The sequence below is a fragment of the Melospiza georgiana genome, chromosome 3 (assembly GCF_028018845.1).
Source record: "Melospiza georgiana isolate bMelGeo1 chromosome 3, bMelGeo1.pri, whole genome shotgun sequence".
Classification (NCBI taxonomy): Eukaryota; Metazoa; Chordata; class Aves; order Passeriformes; family Passerellidae; genus Melospiza; species Melospiza georgiana.
In genome coordinates this window covers 6997967-7020509 of record NC_080432.1, presented here as the reverse complement: position 1 = coordinate 7020509, position 22543 = coordinate 6997967, and the positions used below count along the sequence as shown (strand labels likewise).

The 22543-nt window shown below is 39.8% G+C and overlaps 1 protein-coding gene across 1 annotated transcript in view; it reads right to left on the bottom strand.

The window, feature by feature from the left end:
* Positions 1-6274: 6274 nt before the first annotated feature.
* Positions 6275-22543, bottom strand: part of BVES (blood vessel epicardial substance) — a 49889-nt gene continuing 33620 nt past the window's right edge. The window contains 5 exon segments of the mRNA XM_058020575.1: positions 6275-8033; positions 11314-11455; positions 13629-13796; positions 15743-15851; positions 16773-16960. Coding sequence (XP_057876558.1) covers positions 7669-8033; positions 11314-11455; positions 13629-13796; positions 15743-15851; positions 16773-16960 — 972 coding nt within the window. The 3' untranslated portion in view covers positions 6275-7668.

Here is a 22543-nt window from a genome sequence, read left to right as displayed (position 1 = left end):
TCAGCATGCTCTCAGGAAGTTTACATGTCAGGGCTAATTAACTAGGATGGTTGTCTTCCCTTATTAATCCCTTAAGTACTGAAAACCCATTCCCCTTTGAGCAGGAGCAGCTGTGACCAACATGGCATCAGAGATGCAAAGCCAGCATTTTACTCAGAAGCACTTACTGCAACATTTCTGAGAAAATAATTAAAGTAACTGTTGCTGTAATTCCAGTAATAAGGTTAAAATTAAAGGTCTTTACAAACTGACTTCCCAAAACTCCATCCAAACGATTTGTGAATGTGTATGTGATAGCCTGTCATGCACAATGTTGCTCTAAAAATTGCTGCCTTCCATCTGCAGAGATACTTTCCAAGTCTGTACTTTTGCAATTAGGCTCTACCTAGATGCCAAAAATTTGCTGAAGAATGAAGCCCTTGCCTTTTAATTGTATCAGTATTGCTATTTTTAAAAAAACAAATAACTTCTTTTGATAGATCTTTGTTTTGCTTACTAATGCATGTATCAAGTAAAGTAGCCTATTTTCCATAAGGAGATTATAATTCTGTTGTCCTCATTTCTTAAAGGGAAATAGTATAGGAAAAAGAAAATTAGTATTTGCATATTAGTTAACACATATTTTTTGAATTTAAATACATTTGGCTTGTTTGAAAAATGACTGATTCAAAACAAGAGTTATCTAAAATACATTCATATTATGGACTAGAACCAGAGAGCTGTTTTTCAGCCCATAGAAATGTCATGTGGATCATGGCTACCATGTTTCCTTAATTAAGGTGCAGAGGTTCACCAGCTCTGCCACTACACCTGTGACTTACCAAGTGCTGGGCTACAGCTCATTTTCTGAATCCTCTCTAAATGCTCAAATTAATTTTTTTTCCAGCTTTGACCAGTTCCTCCAATACAGATTTACCTCCTGGGGTAGGAGCACACAGGCTCCCACCTGAGAGCATGAGAGTTATAGCTCAATCAGCTCCACATGAAGTTCATTCCACAAAATTGAAGATTGAGACAAATGGTGCTTTGCTATGAGAACAGGACAGAGCCTTAACTGTATCTCTAATACAGCTCTTGATAGAGATAATTGGTATCTTTTAGTTCAGTCTCCCTGACACATGTGGTACTCAAGATGCATTTTTATATATACAAATTCACTGAAATCACAGAATTCTAAAAAGAAATTAAAAAAAAAAAAAAAAGAAAACAAAATTGGTGAAGTACATTTCATTTTTACCCCACAGGTATTATGGTTAGCAAAGCCAACAGTCTGCTACTATAGTTCACATACATGTAGTTCACTGTACTTAGTTACAGTTAAGACCAACAGAACAGGGTGTTCTGATTTAAAAATACATGTTGTTTTATGTTTGATTTACTAATTGAAATCAGTTTTACTTTGAAATAAATGAACCATGTCTTTACGGTACATCTTCTACCCCTCTACACAAGCCCTCCTTTAACTCCAAATGATTACACGATGCTCTTTCTTACCTTCTGCAACAGCAATGAAAAGGGGTACCTCATTCAATATGGAAAATCTGTTCAGAGTCTGTCTTAATGTCTGTTGTCTGAGAACAACTCTATTTGAAACAGAGGGACAGAAGCAGACGGTCTCTGCAAGTTGTATTTATCAAGTAATCTTGTTTCCTATTAATTTTACCCATTTATCAGTAATTTAAAAGTTTTCAGTTAAGAATTTTCAGGTAATAAAATGTATTACTTTTGGTAAACTGACATCGTTATTTATCATTATTTGCAGTGTTACTGCTGTAGCATCCTTAGCTCTGGTGATAACTTGGTTTGTGCTCCCAGGCACCAGACAAGGGTTCACAGCCGGAGCCAGGGGTGCACAGTGGGTGCCCAGAGCTCAGGCCCTCTCTGCTTATTAAGACAAATTCTATGATCATTCAGGAGATGCAGTCTCTCCAGGCATTGCATATTGATTGATTTGGTAACTAAACACAAGAAATTGTTCAGCTAGAGAAGGAGATACAGGAACTGCTATTTTTACTTTAGGCACTCTGCATCCTCTTCTTATTGCTAGACTGTATGAGTTCAATTCCACCAGCTTAGTTTTCCTCTTTAAAAGGAGTTTGAACCTCAGAAATTTGGGAAAATGACATGAGGATAAGGACATTACTCTTTGTATCTCCTCAAAAGTAAAATAGTTCCCATTTCCCCTCTTACTCCCCCAGTAGCCAAGGGGCAGCCCCAGAGATGTGGCCACTGTCCCTGAGGCACTGACCTAAGGATGCTCTCAGACTGTTCTGTCACCTCCACCAGGAGTCACTGGGCTGCCTTTTGCACCTGTGTGGCCTGAAGATATTCTGCATCTATTTGTAAATGTCTCAGGTCTGTGTGCCATTTGTAATAATGCAAAATTGTCAGAAGCACGAGACACAATGATGTCATCTTGCACACTAGATTTAAATCCCCAGAAGCAGGAATGCTGACAACACAAGTAAAACTTCCAATCCCTTAATGTGTGTTTTGGTATTGCATGAGGTTTTAAGGAGGGAAGAAGTGGGTTGTATAACTTGAATGCAGGCTTATTCAAAGAAGCTCTGTCAAGATAAATTTTAGAAACAATAGGGAATTATATAAACAAAAAACCCCGGACTATGACACTTCTAATTGCTAGGGAGCTGACACCAAACATCTATTATTCTATGTATGTTTTGTGCAATTCAATAAAAGAAGTAGTAGCTATTTTTTGTTATATTATTTAAAATCTACTATTTGCTCTGTGATTTTCAAGAGTTGTCAAAGCTAATTAGTACAGCTACCATCTACATGTCCACACCTATCACAGGCAGGACTGCTACAAATACCTTCTATAAAAACTTCCCAATGCCTCCCTTTATGAGACTGGGCTTTACTAAACTTGCAGCTACCCCATTTTGGGGTTTGAACAGAACTTCCTATATCAAGTGTTATTTGGATAAGGCTAAGGAAAATCATGAAGCTCAGTATAATACAGTTGCGTAAAGAAGAAAAAGTTAAGGTTGAAAAGGCAGCCTTAAGTTCAAATCTTTGGTCAATAAAAACTAAAATTGAAGTCATTACTACAATTGTGGAGTCAAGAGTGAGACTGGGAAACACTAACAGCAAATACCTTAAAAAAAATTGAAGCAGAAGACTGAGTGTGTTTTTCACATGAGACTGACACAACAATGATGGTTGGTAACAGCAACACAGCTTTGGAAACAGTTTCAAAATCTCCCACTGAAAACACTAAGATATAGGCTTCAAAGGAACATAGGTAAATAAAATGGGATATTCTCCACCAGGTAAACGTAGAAATTTCCAGCTAGTCAGCAACACAATACTAAATTTATAATGGCAAAAGTCAAAGTAGAAATAAAGCAACCATAAAGAAGCAACAAAAAAAACCACACACATTTTTATTTATTTTATTTTATTTAGAAGTAAAACAAAACATGACATTTCCATCTAGAAACCATTGGGATATGCTGCAGTAAATTCAAACATGGAGAGGTGGGCTTAGCTTTCAGATTCCTCCCAAATTCAGCTCCCTCCTGTTGCACTGGAGCTCTGTGCAAGCTCTGATCCACCTGAGGACACAACTGTTTAAGGCAGCCGCTGGAGCTCGAGCTTATCAGCAGATGGTGCTTCAAAGACATCATCTTCAACACTCTCCTCGATGGGCTTCATCTTTGCTGAAGTTCTCAGGTAGGGAGATGTGCGGCCTGGGCCTGCCACAGGTACAAAGAAATTGCCAGTTAATTTAACAACACACACCTGCTACATAGACCTGTTTGTGACAAAGTGGACACAATCTGATGATCCTGCCCTAGTTGCTTCATGAGAAGATTTCTAAGTGAAGGTTTCTTTGTTATCTGGCCATAAGCACCAGGAAATTCTAGACATGGAACAGCCACACTGCTACAAACCAGCAATGCCTGCTGCTAACCACAGCCACAGCAGGTGTAGAAACATCTCCCCAGGTTCAGTGCAAACCCCAACTGCAGGGGGTGCCCACTGCTTGTTCCCCAGAGACCATTTTCTCATCCTTACACTCACTCACTGACTCATCTCCATTCAGCTGCCCCAGGTACAAAGGGTGTGTGCATCTGCACCTGGCCTGGCTGCAGGGAAGGCTCCTCAGTGCACAGCTTCAAAGCCACAACTACCTTTAAAGCATAAGGTCATTGAATGGGCTGAGTTGGAAGGGACTCATGGGGATCAAGTCCAGCTCATGGTCCTGCACAGGACACCCCAAGAGTCACACCATGTGCCTGAGAGCATTGTCCAGACACTGAGACACTCTTGAACTCTTCCAAGCCCAGTGCTGTGACCACTCCCCTGGGGAGCCTACCCAACCCCCCCCAGGTGAAGAGCCTCATCCTAAAAGCTGACCTAAACCTCCTCTGACACATCCTCATAAGTTTTACACAGCATGATAATGTAAAACTTATACAGATTTATACTCCCATAAACAACCACAGAGAAAACAAAATTTACAGGCAAAGGCCACATAACTTTCAACTGACAGTGATTTCACTGCAAAAAAACCACCTTTCAGAAAGGCAGCAACTTGTCTGCCAGAGCAGGGCTCACACCACAGCTATCCCTGTTAAGACATCAAATGGAGTTTTTGTGCAAGTTACCACTGCAAACTACCTCTGTTACAGTTAAATTTTCAGTATGAGGGTCAAACCAGAGAACTCCTTTGAGTCATCAGCTGAACAGTTCTGTTTTCCATTGTTCATTCTGAAATCGAATCTACACATGGACATGTATTTTTCTCAGTACCCTCTTGTAGACTTAGACACCACAACAGTAGGAGGTTGCAAACAGCCAGTATATGACAACCAAAAAGATTATGGAAATCTCTGAAATCCCATTTGAGAAGAAAACAACAAGAGATAAAGGCCATGCAAACAGACTGCTGGCATACAAGCTAAAAATTTAAATATTCTTGAAAAAAATACTGATAGCTGTAACACACTCTTATTTTTAAGAAATGTTTATCAGATATACAGTAAAGTGCTGTGTTAAGGAAGCTCACTTATGAGCAAAGACTCATTTACACTGAACTGGATCACATTTACACTGTATGTGATACACACAGAGAACAATATACAGACACAGGCTACACCAGCAAGTTATGACACTAATGCATTTTAAAGTCACATTGACAAAGAGACTGTTTGGAATTGGAATTTTAACATAAAGAGTTTCAGAACTCTTTATGTTAAAAATGTATTAATGTTTTCTTTTGAGATTCAAAAATTACTTAAACTGCCACAATACAGCGTTACTCAAGCACATTTTTAGACACAGAAATTATGAAACATTTCTTCCCAGACAGATGTGTTTTATGGCCTAAGCAAAAGATAACTAGATCAATTAATTGGTGAATGTGCCACACCCAGCGTCTGTGGGTACATTTGGATACGAAATTGGCTTTTCTGAGAGATACCTAAAGGTAAAAGAGTGCCTGAAAATGCTGAGTTACAGTTCCAGCTTCTTTTTTTTTTTTTTTTTTTTGTAGCTCTTTGTTTCAGTGTAGTTTATTGTTATTTTTAAAATGGTTTTCTTCTGCTTAAAGCCACTTAATTCTCTCCAGAAAACAGAAGTAAGCAGCCATAAGTTTGTACAACAGGATCCAATATATATATAAGGTCATTCTCTCAGCCTGCTTATTTCAAAGATGCTCTTATTTGCTCCAAATACAAAATTTTGTCTACTGATGCCATTATCCAGTGTTGGACAGATGTTCAAGTGACTGAGTCAGATCTTCCTTTCACTACATTTTGTTGCCCCTACTTGAGGCCCTAAACCAAAATATATATTAAAATTCCTGTGAAATCCAATCCTGCTTTTAACCACAAGCAGGGAGCATACAATTTGATAATATCACTAAAAGCATTACCAAACCAAAACCTTTTACATTCCTGCTCAGCTTAGAAGTTAGCAAATACAGATGCATACACTAGCAAATCTGAGATGTCTAAAACAAGTACCACAGAAGAAGAGAACTGTATCTCTAATAAATTTGTGAGTGGCTGTCAAGCAAGAGAATTACAAAATAGAAACTAATAGCAAAATATTATTTAAAGGACTGACATTCAGGTGAAACTAGGCTTGTGATCAGGATAAACTATTTTGGTTAACTCAAATTCTGGAAAAAGAGATACCTCTATTTCACTTTCTAATGAATTACATACAGGTGGACCATGGATGTCAAGCACAAGTGTCACATGATAAACAAACCCCACTTTAATACCTTTTTGAGGATGCCTGCTGAGTTAATGTGATGTTATCAACAGAAAACATCATGCTGCAAACGACTCACTCCGTAAGCATTATAGAACTCTTGTTGGTTATTTCCTTAATATAAAAGCAAACAGTTAGTTTGGTTTCTTAATTAATTAAATGAAAAACATACTTTTATTAGTAATTGTAGCTTGGGACCTACTAATTAGTAATTTTAACCCTTTTATTCCTAAACACTTTGAAATAGGATTAATATTAATTTCTCAAGAAAATGAGTCAAAGCTTATCATTTATAGCACTGATAAATGCATAATTTTAAAAGATGGGATTATACAAAAATATAAATGCTCATTTTTTCAAGAATGTGGAAATTGGGAGAAGAAAACTTATTTGGATTATAGTAGTCAAAGTTATATTTGTAGTGGGAGGCTTTGTCCACACAACAATCACCTAGCAATGACAAAACAGTATTCCTACAGAGTTCCTGTACAGATAAGTTCCCTTCATTCATTTTTTATTCTAATTTTATAAAAATAAAATAAATTGACATTTCCATATGTTTCTCACAAAATCTTTTGAGGATTTTGGATTGTGTTTGTTTGTTCTAAATCAACAAATGTATGCCTGTAGAAGGAGGATCCAGGGAACAGCACTGGAACTGGAAGCCTCAGCATGTACCTTATAGTAAATCTTAAAAAAACAGACAAAAAAAATACCCCAGCTGTTGCACTGAGAGCACCCAGCAGAATATTTTTGAAAACATACCAGTGACAAGGCAAATTGCAGATATTTTTTTCAGTTTTCCCTGTGATCTGAAAAAAGGGCATTCATGGCCACAATCCACACTGAATACAAATCTTCAAGCAGAGCTCACCTTGGCACCAACCCCATCATTGCAAATGACAGTACCCAGGAATAACTAACAAGCTATCTTGGCAAAAGCAGATATTAAGGCATTACAGTTCAAGGAGATGAACAAACCTTTTACAGAAGTCAGAAATTTCACAATCAAAATACAAAGAAGAAATAAATAACAATGCTTCCCAAGGTGTGTGTTGCACTGCTGTAGGGGCAATCCCTCTGCCTACCCAAAAGTAAAGGAAAGCATTGGACTTGGGAGGCTGCTGCCTCAGCTGGGCTGACGAATTTCTGAACATAAAAGACACATAAACCCCTTCTCTTGGGTAAAGCACACCCTGTATACCAAAAAAAGGTACACAAACCAAGGAAAAGTACAACAGAGAAAAGTGTATTTATCAAGAATGTGCTAAGCACAAGTGCATCTTGGAGATTTATACAATTACAGCTCAACTTGTCATGCATTTCAAGTACTTTCTCCCAAAGCTGAAATACTGGTGTAAGAGTTTTGCTGTTAAGCCTGAAAGAGACACTTTAATTCTAACTAATCACACAAACACAGTTTTACAATTTCTGAGTGTGCAAGTTCACCCAAAGGCTCTCTATGCAAAGGAGTGGCATCAATTCATGGAGCTTTGCTGTGTGTGGAACAGGTGAAAAGCCACTCGAGGGTTTAAAGGCAAAGTTCAGAGAACAGACCAGCACAGGAGACTTCTCAGCAGGAATCTCTACAGGCTGCCTGATCAAGAAGAGCAAGGAGAAGGGAGCCTTCTTTCAACAACTGGATCACAGGCCTTGGTGCTCCTGGGGAGTTTTAGCCACCCTGGTATCAAGGTGGGAGCAGGCAGTCCAGGAGATCCCTGAAGGTAGCAGGCAACTCCTTCGTGATGGATGAGTCAGCTAGGGAAGGCGCTCTGCTGGACCTGTCACTGATGAACAAGGGAGAACTCATCAGGGAGCTGAAGGCTGCTGGCAATCTGGGCTGCAGGAGCTGGTGGAGTTTAAGATACTGAGTGGCAAGACAAATAGCTGAATTACAACCTTACAGGACAGGGAACTGTGGCTTGCTCAGGGTTTTACTTGGCAAGAGCTCATGGGACAAGGCCTGCAAAGGGACCTAAGGACAGATGGTTGATCTTCAAGGACACCTTCCTCAAAACACAAGGACAGGCCGTTCCGGTGCACAAAAAGCTGAGCAAGCGTGGTAGAAGGCTGGCAGAGATGAACAGAAAGTTCTGACAGATCTCAAACAGACACACACGAAGTGTAAGAGGGTATGAGCTCCTTGGAGGAAACACAGAACCATGGCCCAAGCATGTGGTGATGAAATGAGGGAAGCCAAACCTCAGCTAGACCTGGATCTAGTGAAGGGCAACAAGAAAGGCATCTACAAATAAATCAGCAACAAAAGAAAGACCAGGGTAGCTGCGAGGCAAGAGTTCAGTGATGCACAGGACACAGGAACACGAAAAAGTCTGAGATGTTCAGGAACTTTTTTGTTTTGAGTTTTTTCCTTTAGAGGTTTGTCCTGAGGCCTGTTGGGGCTCTGTATCCAGAGGCAGAGACAGAGAGTGATGTTTGACTGACAGGAAACATGGACTGAATTAGGAACACCTCAAAGGGTGAACACAAGATTGTGGAACCACATGGGCTGCATCCAAGGGTGCCAAGCATTGCTGATACAATTGCAAGGCCCCCTCTATCATCTTGGAAAAGTGATTGAAGTCAGGGGAGACAAATGGAAACGCCAACATCACAGCCATTTTAATGAAGGGGAAGATGGAACACCCAGGCCTCATAGTCTAAATTCATTTCCCAGGAAGATTATGGAGCTTGTCTTCCTGGAAGCCATGCCCAAGCAAGGGATGGGAAGGTGACTGCAGAAGCCATCATGGATGCTGATTGCATCTGACCACTCTGGCCACCTTCCACCTTTGGAGGTGAGATGATGGCCTCTGTGTATGAATGGAGTACAATGGATGTTGTTTACATGGATGGTAGCACAGCCCTCCACAGTCTGTCACTGGGTCCTTCCAGACAAATGGGAAACAGACTGGATAGATGGACTATGGCTTCAATGGAAAATGTGCTGTACTGCCAAGTTCACAGGGTGGTGAACAGCAGGACAAAATCCAGCTGTCAGGTGGTTGGTTACCAGCAGTGTTCTCAGGGGCCAAAGCCAAGGCCTGTAATATTGAAGAGATTAATGACCTGGTTGATGGGATGGAATGCACTCCTACCAAATTCACAGACAGGAGCCAGGTAATGAGGGAAACTGCTGACAGGCCAAAGGGTAGAGCAGTGAGTCTGGACAGGCCATTGGAAAAAGAGAAAAGAACTGACAAAAATGACAAATTCATGAAAGACAAATCCCTGAACCCAAGTCATGACACACCTACACAGCATTACAGCCTAGGCGCCAGCTGGCTGGAAAGCAGCTTTGTAGAAACAAACTGTGGTGGACACAAAGGAACAGGAGTCAGCAGAGTGCTCCTGCAGTGAATATAGGCCCACCCCTATATTGGGCCACATTAGCAGCATGTATTGAACACAACAAGCAAGAGCATAGCCAGCAGGTCAATGGAAGAGATTAATTCTCTCTAGCTGGCAACTGTGAGCCAGGATCTGGAGTGCTGCACCAGTTTTGTGCCTCTCTGTACAAGAAAGACATGGACATGCCGGAGCAAGAGCAGCAGAGTGCAACTCCAGAGGCTGGAGCAGTGATGGAGAGGCTGCAGGAGCTGGGTGTGTTCTGCCTTAGGAACAGAAGGCTCCCAGGGCTTCTGACTCTTGTCTTTGGCTACCTAATGGAAGAGAGAGTCAGACTCCTCTCAGAGGCATGCACTAAAAAAAAGAAGGAAAACAAGCATGAGTTGCAATAAGGGAAATTTTTTCACTGTGAGGGTGGTAAGTCCCTGGAGCAGGTTGCCCAGGGAGGCTGGAAAATCTTCCAGCTTGGAAATATTCACATCTTCACTGGACATGAGGCTGGACCTGGTAATGTCCAGAGGTCTCTTACTACCTCAACTACCTCTGAATGTCCTTGCAGCAAACAGAGGAGAAAAAGAAAACAACACTGAAATTTTCATCAAACTATATCCCAGGTGTCACCCTTGATGTTCTAGTAGGGTGAAGCATTAGTAGGGCTTTTTCTTCCATCTATCTGGGCATGCAGACTACACCAATGTTAAGGAGTAAAACCAGACAGGCCCTCCAGGTCTGAAGGTGTTACTGGATGAGAACTGTGAGGAACACAATGGAAAACAGATAATTAAACAGAAAGATGCAAATATTTGAAAATATTTCCTCTTCTTAGCAGAGACTTTAACCATAGCAAATAACATATAACAAATAACAATAACAGTGGTTTTTCTCTCATATATTTGAATTCAATTCACTAAAAATAATATTTCCAAAATCAAAAGAAATAATCCTATATGATCCTTTTAAATGCTGTTAAACTAACAGCTTATGCCAAATGAGAAAATAGAGAATCCTCTGTGGCTTTTTAATTTAAACATTGCTTTCAGAATTCAGGCTAATGTTAATGTTTAGAGTCAGATGATCTAAAAACACATGACAGCAAAAGCCTAGAAAGAATAATTTAGAATGTTTTCATAAAGAAATTAATTAAAAGAATAGAAGTAAAAAGGTCAGACATGATTTCTTCTCTCACTTCATCTGTTCTCTACTACTCCTGTCATACAAAGCACAGCAGAGGAGAACCTGCAAGGATACTTGGAGATTTTCCAGGTAACATCAAAGTATTGGTTGTATACCACATTCCTCCAGACTCTGCCAATACAAACTATCTCAGGAGGAAAAGCAGGACACTGAGATGCTGAAGGAAAATGTTTTGTTTGGGTTTTTAGTTTCTACAAGCACCAGTGACAGAACAAAGGACGTACTACTGTGACTGGCACTGTACCTTCAGTTTTGCCCCATTACTATAAGCATTCCAGATCATGCCAAAGATTATTACTACACATGTTTTTGGTCTTTTCCCAGTATGTACATGAGGTATCTGCATTTAGAACACAAAACCTCATGCACCTGACTGCCCTATAGTTAAGTCCCTTAATTCAGCTGATACAGCAGCATCAAAAAGCTGCAGTGTGCTCCCACAGAGGGCAACAGGAGTTCTGCAGTGTCTCTAATGGTCAGCCTGAGCCATATTCAAAACTGGCACAAACTATCCTGAGCACTCACGAAGAGAGGATGCAGAGGAAGTCCCACGAAGGAACATCTGCAGGCCGTCCTCGCTGTCACTGGTGCTGGCCATGCTGTTCCTCATCTGCATCACCGAGAGCTGAGAGCAGAGGCTGGGCTGCCGGTCAATCTTCTTTGAAGCCTAAAAAAGAAAAAAATGATTACTTGAAAAAAAGATTTCAAGCAAATTAAAATAAAAATGGAAAATTACTACTTCCCTTATGATAGATGCTCCAGTCTCAGCCGTGATTATACAAGAAAATTGTTATAGGAGAAGATTCTATGCAGTGTAAATCAATTTAAATGACAATAGAAAATGCCAGTAATATACTGGAACTGGAACATTGACAAGTATGAAACTGCACATTAATTATTCAATCTCAAATCGCTTTTGTACTGAAATTTTCATGTATTTTCTTACAGGAAGCTTGGGGTTTATTATCTGGTAATTCATTATTTAAATATAATGCTCTGCAATTAAATGTAGTCTTTATGATGAAGCTGATCCTCCTTGCTAAACAAAACAGCATGCTATATATAGAGGCAATTTATGCCTTAACAGAAGCATGGTTATTTTCCTGGCTTTCCATATCATTATGTTAGAAAAGTGGTGAATGTCCCTCCTTCCCAGCAGATGACCATTTGGCTCTTGATCCTACTGCAGACTAAGGGCATCAGGTGAGCATTATCCTCTCCCTGTCAAATGGTCTGAGGAGCTTCCATTTTGCTTTGAGTAGCCTTCCTGAGAAGCCTTTATACTATAACATTTATATGAAGCCATACATTGTACCTTGTAAGGTATCACTGCAAGCCAGAATGCTATTTTAGGTGTATGTGAAAGGTAGCAATCAATGACAAAACTATAATGGATAACTCCATTATAGAATTTGACAAGTCAGGAACTAGTATCCTATTTCATGCAGAAAGGAATGACAATTTTTCCAATACTAGTGAAAGTCTCCTTAGGCAGGAAAAAAATCACAAGTTTTCTTACAAAATAAATTATATTTTAATAATATATTTAATAAAATAGAATATACTTTTAAAAATAAATATACTTTAAAAATAAATATACTTAAAAAATAAATATACTTTTTTAATAAATAAAATACACTTTTCTGTTTTCCAACAAAAATTATTTGATAGTTTTACCTTCTTACTACCATATTGAATAGGAATAAATCAATACTCAATTGATTTCTGTAGTCCCCTACGTACACAAGTCAACCCCAACATTTTCTGATGAGATTGACAACAGTTAAAAGACATCAAAGACACCAATAATATTTATATGTGAAAGTGAAGCTTTCAAATATAATATATATGTACATATATACAATGTATATGGCAATGGGAAAATGAAGAATTTATTTAACAATTCTCTTGCCAAGTTATGTAGGAAGAGCTCATGCGACATGATTTTTATTTTAGGAAGAATAATAAGATACTACAAGTTTCCCAAATGCTCACTCAATTTCTACAACATACATTTTCAAAACTTACTATAATAAACCAACTATAATAATCTTAAATTTATGTGCCTTTTGCAACTAAAAACAAAGACAGCACAAACTGAAGTTGAAGTGTGCAGATGTTAAGTCAAAAGAGGGGGAAAAGTTGTTGGATTTTCTAATTCTTCAAAATTATGATAAGGAATAAGTAAGGAGGCAAAATGAAACTAAAGCAAGGTAATTCATATTCATGAATATGAGTACACCCAGACCACTTAATGTTTTATATATTTATAAAGATAAAAATTATATTTTAATTATATTTATTTATATTTTATATGTATTTCATTATTCCTTCCACTAACTGCATCATAATACCAACATAATATTTGCTTTTTTTTTTTTGCATTTGCAACCCTCAAAGACATGTTGAAATTGTTCTTCCTAGCAATCAGTGCTACATAATTATTTGCCCCCAGTAAGAAATTTTTTTAAAGGGAAAAACTCTGAAGCTTCTTTTTACAAAGACACTAATTTGTTAGTGAGAAGGGATACCCAGGGAGAAGCACCTTTTTAGCTACTGGCATCACGTCTAATCGTTAGGCAGAAATATTTTCACAAGCTGATCAGTTCTGAATCTCAGTTACTCATTTTTCTTGTACATTACTGTGCTAACTTTGCTAAATATTGCTTCTGACAGAAATGTTGCACTGACTCACACCTTGGCACTAAAAGGGAAAAGTGTGCATTAAGCAGCTGATGGCAACAAGTTAAAATAAGGTGCTTTAAGAGCATTCAAAATTGAAGTAAAACCACATTTGTATGTGGGAGGAAAATTTCCAAACAAAACTTGAAGTTGCTTACCTTGTCATTTAAGGTTGGGTCATTCAATGAATAAAGTTTATTTGTAATATCTTTGCCAATAAGGTACTTAAAGATCTCATAAAGAAATGGCTCAGACTCCAGAAAGAAAGTCAGCCTTTCCCTGGACCAGCACAGGAACTTGCAGTTATCATCTGCAATAATGGTAACCTGGAAAAAAATACATGCTCAGAATTAGCACATTTACAAATGTTTTAAGATGAGCACGCTTAAACAGGCTTTAAAACAAGTGATTACATTTTATTTGTGACTCCAGTTAAAATAACTCTTAAAGCCATAAAGCTTTTTGTTATCTCTTTGTTATGAATGTGATATTTACAAATGTAAATATTCTCAGCAATTTATTATCATTATATTTTTAACTGATATGTGTATCCAGTTTGTTTTACAGAAAACTTGTGGGACAATAACAGGGGAAAATCTCTCATGAGTTCCCAAACCTAAAAACACTTATGTAAGAGGAAATTTATTTATGAAGTCAGTCCTATAGTGATGACAAGCACTTGCAGTAGGCCTATATGTAGCTTAGTTTTATTTTACGTCACTGTCACCAAACAGGAACAACTGGTGTCACCTAAAAGTCTCCATCAAAGAGTTTTTAGTAATTTAAAAAAAAAAATCCATTTTCTCTCATAACTGTCAGCCCTGTGATGCCACAAGTACAACCCAGTAGCAGCTGAGCCAAGGCTCTGTTTGCTCAGTTATTGGTAATCCATTTCTGGGCAGTTACAGGGGATTCTGCCCCCTCTCATGGGAGGATGGACTTGGCAGGTTCATCCCCCTGTGCCAGCAGAGGGCAATGCCACACCAAAACCCACACTGGTCATAGCCAGGGGCAGGTTTTGCAAGGGGGAATGAGGCATCTATGAATAAATCAAAATCAGGTGCTCTCTGCTTTTACAAGATAACATTACATCCTTTAAAAATTTTAAAAATCCATTAAAATAAGTCCTAGAAACAATGAAATTCTGTCATATATCCATGGACTTTCAACTCCATGGACTGTAATATAAGCCCAGAGGCTGAGGAAGAATTCACCAGCATTGCCAGCAGATGGGGTCCTTAAGACTGAATCCGTGTGCTCCTGCAAGTCTGCTGGTGTTCACAGGGCAGTGACAAGCAGAACCCACGAGTAAAGTACACACAGATTAACTCCTAAGGCAGGCAGGAGCTAAGCATGACCCTTTTCCCTTGGGAGGGACCGATTCCTACTCAGCTGCTCCCAGAGGAAGGGGCTGTGCCAGGAGGGCTCTGGGAGGCCCCACTGCTGCGGAGTGAGTGCATCTGGGCAAGTCTCTCCCCTGGCACTAAGCCCAGTGTTTGACTGGAACATATGACACCAATCACTGATTTTCGAGTCTGCACTGCTCTGCCTCCCTCCCCTCTGCCACAGTATCAGTGTGGATGCACCAGTCAGTCACAGTCTGGTCATTATTACACACACCTAGCTAAACATCAAGTAAGAGGTAGCAAATTAGCCATTTCTATGGGAAAGAAACACCCTTCTCTAAAAGTATTCCACCTCCCCAAACTACAATAAAATATATTTAATATACCAGCATAATTACACTGCTAGAGAAATACACCCTTATTGTTCCCCATATGAATATTTTTATTCAAAATACTGAGATAATTTTCAGCTTATGTTGCTTTAACAAATTGCAAAATGACAGAAGTATTCATACACTTTTATAAATACCAATTTCTAATTACTAGTGCCAGAACTTCTAGACTTTCGTTATTACAGTACCTCTTCTTCCCTTTTCTTTTTTTGAACCACTGATGAAACCTGTCCATATTATCTTTTCCTATCAAAACTGCCTCTTAAATTATTTGTCCTGAACAATCTCTTAATACAAAACAAACTTGGAAACAGCAAAAGAGAAAATAGCAAAAGCCAGACTGCTCAATACACACCATTATAGTACTGTTTAGCAGCATTTAAAAGTTATTCTTGACATGGTCCATTTCCAAAGAGCTATACTAGAAGGATAGCAAAATTATGCAATCAAACAGTTCACTGTTGATCAAATTTATACTCTATTTTTTAATGGTCTCACTAGCTCATGTCCAGTGACATTTAAAACAAAATGTACCTGGAATTTCTCACCCCGGTTCATCTGCGTTGATCGAAATTCAGGAGAATCTATAAAGGCACAGGGGTAAATATTATGCAGAAAATGCCCTCGATAAGACACCTTCATTCTGGAAATAAAAATGGATGAAACAACATTTTAAACTCATGGAGGCTGATTAATTTAATAAAAAATTGGGTAGGACTACTAACAACAGTAATGCATTAGGAGCAGGAATAAATACATTCATCTTCTGGAATATCACTCCCAGAGCTACCCTGTTTTCTGCCTAACTGATTCCAAGCAGAACAGGCTGCCAGACAAATAGAGAATTGATGAACATGGCATGTATCCACAAAACATTGTTATTCAATATGAGAAAGGTCATGTTACACAGCCAGACCAGAATCAGGCTTCCCTTAGGTAAGCAGCTTTGTGGTAATGAGTAAGAAAAGCAACGAAGCCTGACATTGCTGCTGCTGTACACAGAAACTGGGTAAAATACTGGCCAGAATTTAGCAGGAGTTTCAAGATTACAGCTTGGCCATGGCATGTTTTACCCTTTCTCACCTGGATTCTGTCTGCCTCTGGGCAGCGCACCTGCCCCTCTCTACTTGCATGTACAACTGCAATGAATCAATTCCAAAGGCCTGCTGTTTTAAATCCTGCTGGAGACATACTACTTCTTCCCTCATGCACTATATTTTTTAACCTTAAAACCTGAGAATGGACAAGTAGGATATCTAAGACTCAAACAAATCTCTTGTTCATTTTGCATGAGACACTGCCTTTGGTATTACACAAATATAATTCCCACTAAAATCCATAGAGCTGCACACATAAGCACATTGTGGATACACAATATGCTCCCAGTAAGAGATATCACTGCCACCTGAAAATGGTGTCACAAAACAGACTGTAAGTATAGATTATTTGACTATAGACCATAACATACTACAAACAACTGCAACCTCAATAATTTTCTAATTTATTTAGCCATGACACAAAGCATATATATAAAAGCTTGTCCCCAAGCTTTTATAGAACCTACTTCCCCTTCAGCAGGATGCTTAGCCTATCATCAACTGATGTTTTATCTTCTGCTGCATAGGCTTGACCTGTCTTCAAAGTCTGAATGTTGCAGAATTGTCCAGTTAGTCTTTGGAAAAGCTCTGGAGGCACATGGAGAGGTTCAAACATTCTCTTGTAGAGGCTGCTAAGCTCCTTCTCTATCTTGATCTAGATTGGAAAAACAAGAGAGATCAATAAACACAGATGCATTAGTTAAAAATGAGTAAGACTGCACACATGATTTAGCTTAAGGGACATCTTTGGCTTCATTATGCTTAAGCAAGGAAAGAAGTGGTCAATGTGTGATGTCTATCCACAAACACTGCCTGTGATAGGGTGACCAAAACCTTATCTAAAATGAGCCACTTTGGCACACTGGTGCTTTAGAATGCTGTCCCATCCAAGTGCCACATTAAATCACACACAAGGAGCCCTCTGACATGTCTGTTGATGCAATAGTGAATAGGAAGGACTTGGGCAAGAATTAAGCATTAAAAAAAAAATTAGTTTGTCTTTCACACTGCATGCACACATCACTGTGGCTATCCCTCAGGCCCTCCTGGGAGCCCCTCTCATCCCTGAGCTTCTTGGCTTACTTGCAGTAGAAAAGCAAGCCCTGAAAAACAAACCAATTATATTGAAACCACATGTGATGAGGGAGGACAAAAAAACCCAAAAACCACTGCCAGCTGAACATCCCACATCTAAGAGCCCACCCAAACTCAGGCAGCTGCAGTGAGGGAAAGGATGTTGGCTGAAATCCTAAGCGTGGAAGCCTTCCTTGAATGAAGGGAGGGGATGAGACCTTACAGCCTTCCTGAAAGCAGGAATACAGCCTGCATTCAGGCTGCATGAATACAGGAATACAGCCTGCATTCGCTTACCATGAGGAAGACAAATTAGAACAATAAGCATCAGATAATGAAAAAAAATAAAATATACATAGAAGAGAGAATAAGGAAAAACAACCAAGGAAGAATGTCAGAAAAGAAGAGACAGAGGCAAGTTTCTGACTCATATTCAGCTCTTCCCCCAGGACCTGCAGGTCCTTTTCCACAAAGCTGCTTTCCAGCTGGTCAGTCCATGGCATGTGCTGATGCATGGTTATTCCTCCCCTGGTGCAGTTCTCCACACTTTCCGTTGAACTCCATGAGGTTTCTGTTGGTCCATTTCTCCAGCCTGCTGAGGCCCCTCAAGATGGTTTCCCAAGCCTCTGGCCTATCAGCCACTCCTCACAGTTTTGTGTTATCAGGGTCCACATACGCCCCACTACCCAGACCATGAATGAAGATGTCAAACAGCACTGGGACCAGCACTGGCTCGAGGTTACACACCACACGCTAATGTATGTGTAGCACCCAGCTCCAACTGGACTTCCTACCTCTGATTACCACACTCACCCTGCCATTCAGCCAGGTTTCAATCCATCTCACTGTGTCCTCTTCCAGGCCACACTTCAACAGATTCTCTATCAGGATTTTATACAAGACAGGGCTGAAAACCCTGCTGAAATTAGGGTTGAGGATATTCACCATTCCCAGTCAGTCATTCTCACCATTCTCATATATGGCCAGCCATTTCATCGTGGAAGGTTATCATAAATATGGCTTGGGTTGGAAGGGACCTTAAAGGTCCCAACCCCTCTGCCATGGGCAGGGATATCTTCCACGAGACCAGGCAGCATCAGAGCTTCAACCTGACCTTGAACACTTCTAGGGACCGTGCATGTACAGCTTCTCTGGGCAACCTGTTCCAGTGCCTCATCCCCCACACAGTAAAGATTTTCTTCCTAATATCTAATCTAAACCTACTATCAGTTTGAAACCATTCCCCCTTATCCTATCACTACAGGGCCTTGTAAAATGTCCCTCTCCATTCTTCCTGTCATTACCCTTCCAGCAGTGAAGGCCACAAACCGGCCATCCCAAAGCCTTCCCTTTTCCAGGCTGAACAACCCAAATTCTCTCAGCCTTTCCTCACAGAGCACCTCTTGTATCTCTGTGCTCAGGACCTCAGAGCTCTCCCACTCTGATGGGATCTCATCAGAGCAGTCACTTCCCTCACTCTGGTGGCTATGCTGCTTTTGATGCAGTTCAGGATACAATTGGGTTTCTGTGGCTGTGAATGCACATTGCCAGGTCAAGTCCAGCCTCTCATCCACACCCAAGTCCTTCTCTGTCCTCATCTGTCCATCCCTCAGCCTGTGTTGATATTGGGGGTAGCCCCAACCTTGTGCAGCACCTTGCACTTCGTCATGTTACATTTCATGAGATTTCCATTAGCCCACTTGTCAAGCTTGTCCAAGTCCCTCTGGATGGTATCCCATCCTTCAGGTGTGTCAAACAACTCCAGTTGGTGGCATCTGTAGACTTCAGAGTGCACTCAATCCCTCTGTCTATGCCATTAATGAAGACAGTAAACAGCACTGGTCCCAATAGAGACCCAAACGGGACGTCACTTGTCACTGATGTCCATCTGAACCTTTGGCCATTACCCTCTGGAGGTGACCATTCAATCAGTTTCTTATCTATCTATTATCAGGCTGGTTAAGTGTGGCTTCCCTTTGGTAAATCCTTGTTGACCACTCCTGATTACCTCCTGGTGCTCCACGTGCATAGAAATGTTCTCCAGGACTATCTATTCCTTCTTTTCAGAGATCAAGTTGAGGCTGACCATCCTGCAGGTCCCTGTTTTCTCCTTCTTGCCCTTTTTGAGGAAAGGAGCAACATTTGCTTCCTCTGTTCCTCACTCACTTCTGTCAGTCACCACCATTATTCCAAGATTATCAGGAATGGCCTTGTAGTGACATGAGCTCTTGTGGCTGTGTGACATCAGGGCTCATGGACTTACTACATGCAGGGCATCACCTGACCTAAAGTTACACTGGTTTCACACTGAATCAATTACTAGTTAAATATTCCACAAGCAACTACACTCATATGAAACCCAGGTTTTGAGTTTCCTGCATGTTCCTTATGCCACAATCTTTAATCCCTCAGAGGACATCTACACAGACAAAGCAAGGATTAAAAACAAACACACAAGAGAAACTGTATTATGTTAAGTCCTGAGCTGTTTGATTTCAAAATATGTTCCATATACCCACAGAGGCAGATGACTGATTTACCATCATGCTCTCCAGGAACTCCTACATTTTTAACAGCTGTACCAATTTAATTTGCACCTTTCCATACTGCAACTTAAGGAAATACATTTCCATCTGAAAAAGGAATTTATGTAGCTCCCAAGATTCCTGAACCCAAAACCAGCCACACAGTCATGAGGGCAAACTTTGGCTCTGGAGTGTTAATCCAATCCCTTAACTAGCACATGGTTCATGTTTCCTGATCTTCCTCTAGTGTGTAATACTTTGAGGGGAAAGCAGGTGTAGGCACTTTCTTAAAGACCGATCAGATTGCAGGCTGGAGCTGTGCTTCAGATGGGCTCCCTGTAACAGAGCATTCCCCTTCCCAAGCACAGCTGATGCTCCTCCAGTCATGCTCGTGGGTCATATTCCAAACAAGCCATATGGGTAGGTGTAATGTTTTCTTCAGCAGGGGCTGAAATATTCTGGGATGCTGCCAGAACTCTGAGCCAGACTGATTAGAATCAGCTTCCACTCCGACTAAAAATGCCAAATTTGTAAAACTCCAAGGAATCAAAACCACTGAAATAATCTTCTGGTCAGAAAAGAAACTCACTGTGATTTTGCATGCTCCATTTAATAAAATAAATATTTAACAACTGAACGTATCCATTATTCATTTTGTAATATGACTAACTTGTAATTATTCTGCCATTCCCTTCTTTCCTTGGAAAAATCTTTTGTGAGAATTACCAAAACTGATTGAGATGGGCAATACAATAGCTTCAGAGAGAAAATCTCATTCAAAAATTAATTCCTAAGAGTTCCTTTAATTTTTTCCCCTATTCTTTGTCCTCCTGTAGGAAAAACACTTAAAACAGCCTTGGGGTTTATAATAAACATATTAGACAGCTAAAAAGACTTGTGTGACTATCAGGCATCACTTCAAGTATGCTTGTTGATCATAGTTTGCAGCAAATATTCATATATTTTTAATAATTACTGAAAATATTATGTATTACAGCAATTAAAATAACATAATATTTTTCATGCAGTGTTCATAAATAGTGTAATTTCTCAATGGAAAGAAGACTATTGAAATGAAGCCTTAATATGCAAAGGAACAGCACTACCTGGCTAGTCTATCAGATCTAATTTTTGGCTAAGCTTTTAAGTTTCTCAGGTCACAGCACAGCTGATGGTAATCTTTGTGTGAACCTGTGTTCCATATTGGAGGAACACGGCTGTAGGTAGAGCCTCTTCCTTTTGTAACACATGTACTCAATTTATCAGCTTGTTGTAGACAGATGCAATTTAACCTTTAGCCTCCTTTTACACGCTGTGGTTGCCTGCCAGAGTGAGAGCAGTGCAGAGTTTATGGGAGAGCCAAACACCCCAGTCCTGCTGTGGTTACTCTGACACTGGGCAAGGGCTACAGAGAGAGAAAGCAAAGTTAAAGGAAGGTGCTCCAGGCCTCCCCCTCTTAGATGCAATTTTTTACCAACTTTGGTGACTGAGTTTATCAGTTGAGTTTCATATTCTCACAAAAATCCTTCTTTTTGTATCCACCCACAGAGTACTTCAATCACTTCTATCATTTGACCTAACTCCTACAAATAATTCTGCTAAGAAATTTTTTAGAGGATTTAGTGAAAATAGCTGCCTCTTCAATAGGATGAAACCTATACCATAATGCACAAAGTACCCCAATCTGTGCCAACACAGCTTTTAGTAGACAACTGTAATTACAAAATAATGTATTTCCTTCTTCATTCAGTATTGATTTACACATTGCAGGGTGATTTTTTTGTTTGGTTGCTTTTTTCACTCAAGCCCAAACCAGCACATCATCCTCCCAGGATGCTTTTTCACTCACCAATAACATTTTATTTAGATTTTTGGAAAGGGTTGGAGAGGTACAAACTCAAGGACCATTACCTATTAAGGATGCCACAATTCACTTTTAAAATACAGGTAAAATGAAAGGTTTCCCAGGGAAATGGGTTTCTCTCAGCTGAGCACTCCATTTTGCAATAATTTCTGACTTTGGTGGTGATTTCCTGTCCCATTTGACAAAAGATTAGAAGCCTCATGATTTATTAAAAAGGCTTAATTGGTGGGGGTTTGAAGGGAAGTAGAGCATGCTAATTTGGTTGAGGGAAAAGACTGCAAATAAATTAATCCCATATTAGAAACCAGAGTTCCTGCATGGGATATTTAATAGTGGACAGCTACAGAGTAGGTGGAGTCTGGCCTCACTGGCTTCTCCTTTATCTATCTTCCTTATCAGAACTGCCATTTTGTGTGTGTGCTGGACAGCATGGCCATGGCCACTTAGCAGAAGTACAATGCAGTTTCACAGGTGCTGCATCTCAATGGTGACATAAATCAATTGAATAGGCTGAAAAAGTAGCATTAGTAATTAAATTTAGTAACTAAAGAGGAAGTTACCCTTTAAGTAGTAAGACAACCCTTCAAGAGCGATTTGAACTAGAAATATTTACTACACATCTGCAATTGTCTAGTAACATTTCAGTCTAGCTTGTTTTAAGCTACCTGCTAGGCAAGACAGAAGTCAAGCTTCATGCTGCCTTGCCAGCTAATTTCCTGGCAGCTTTCTTCCACAGGCAGTGTTGAATTGGTGAAGATCTTATTTCCAGTTAGGT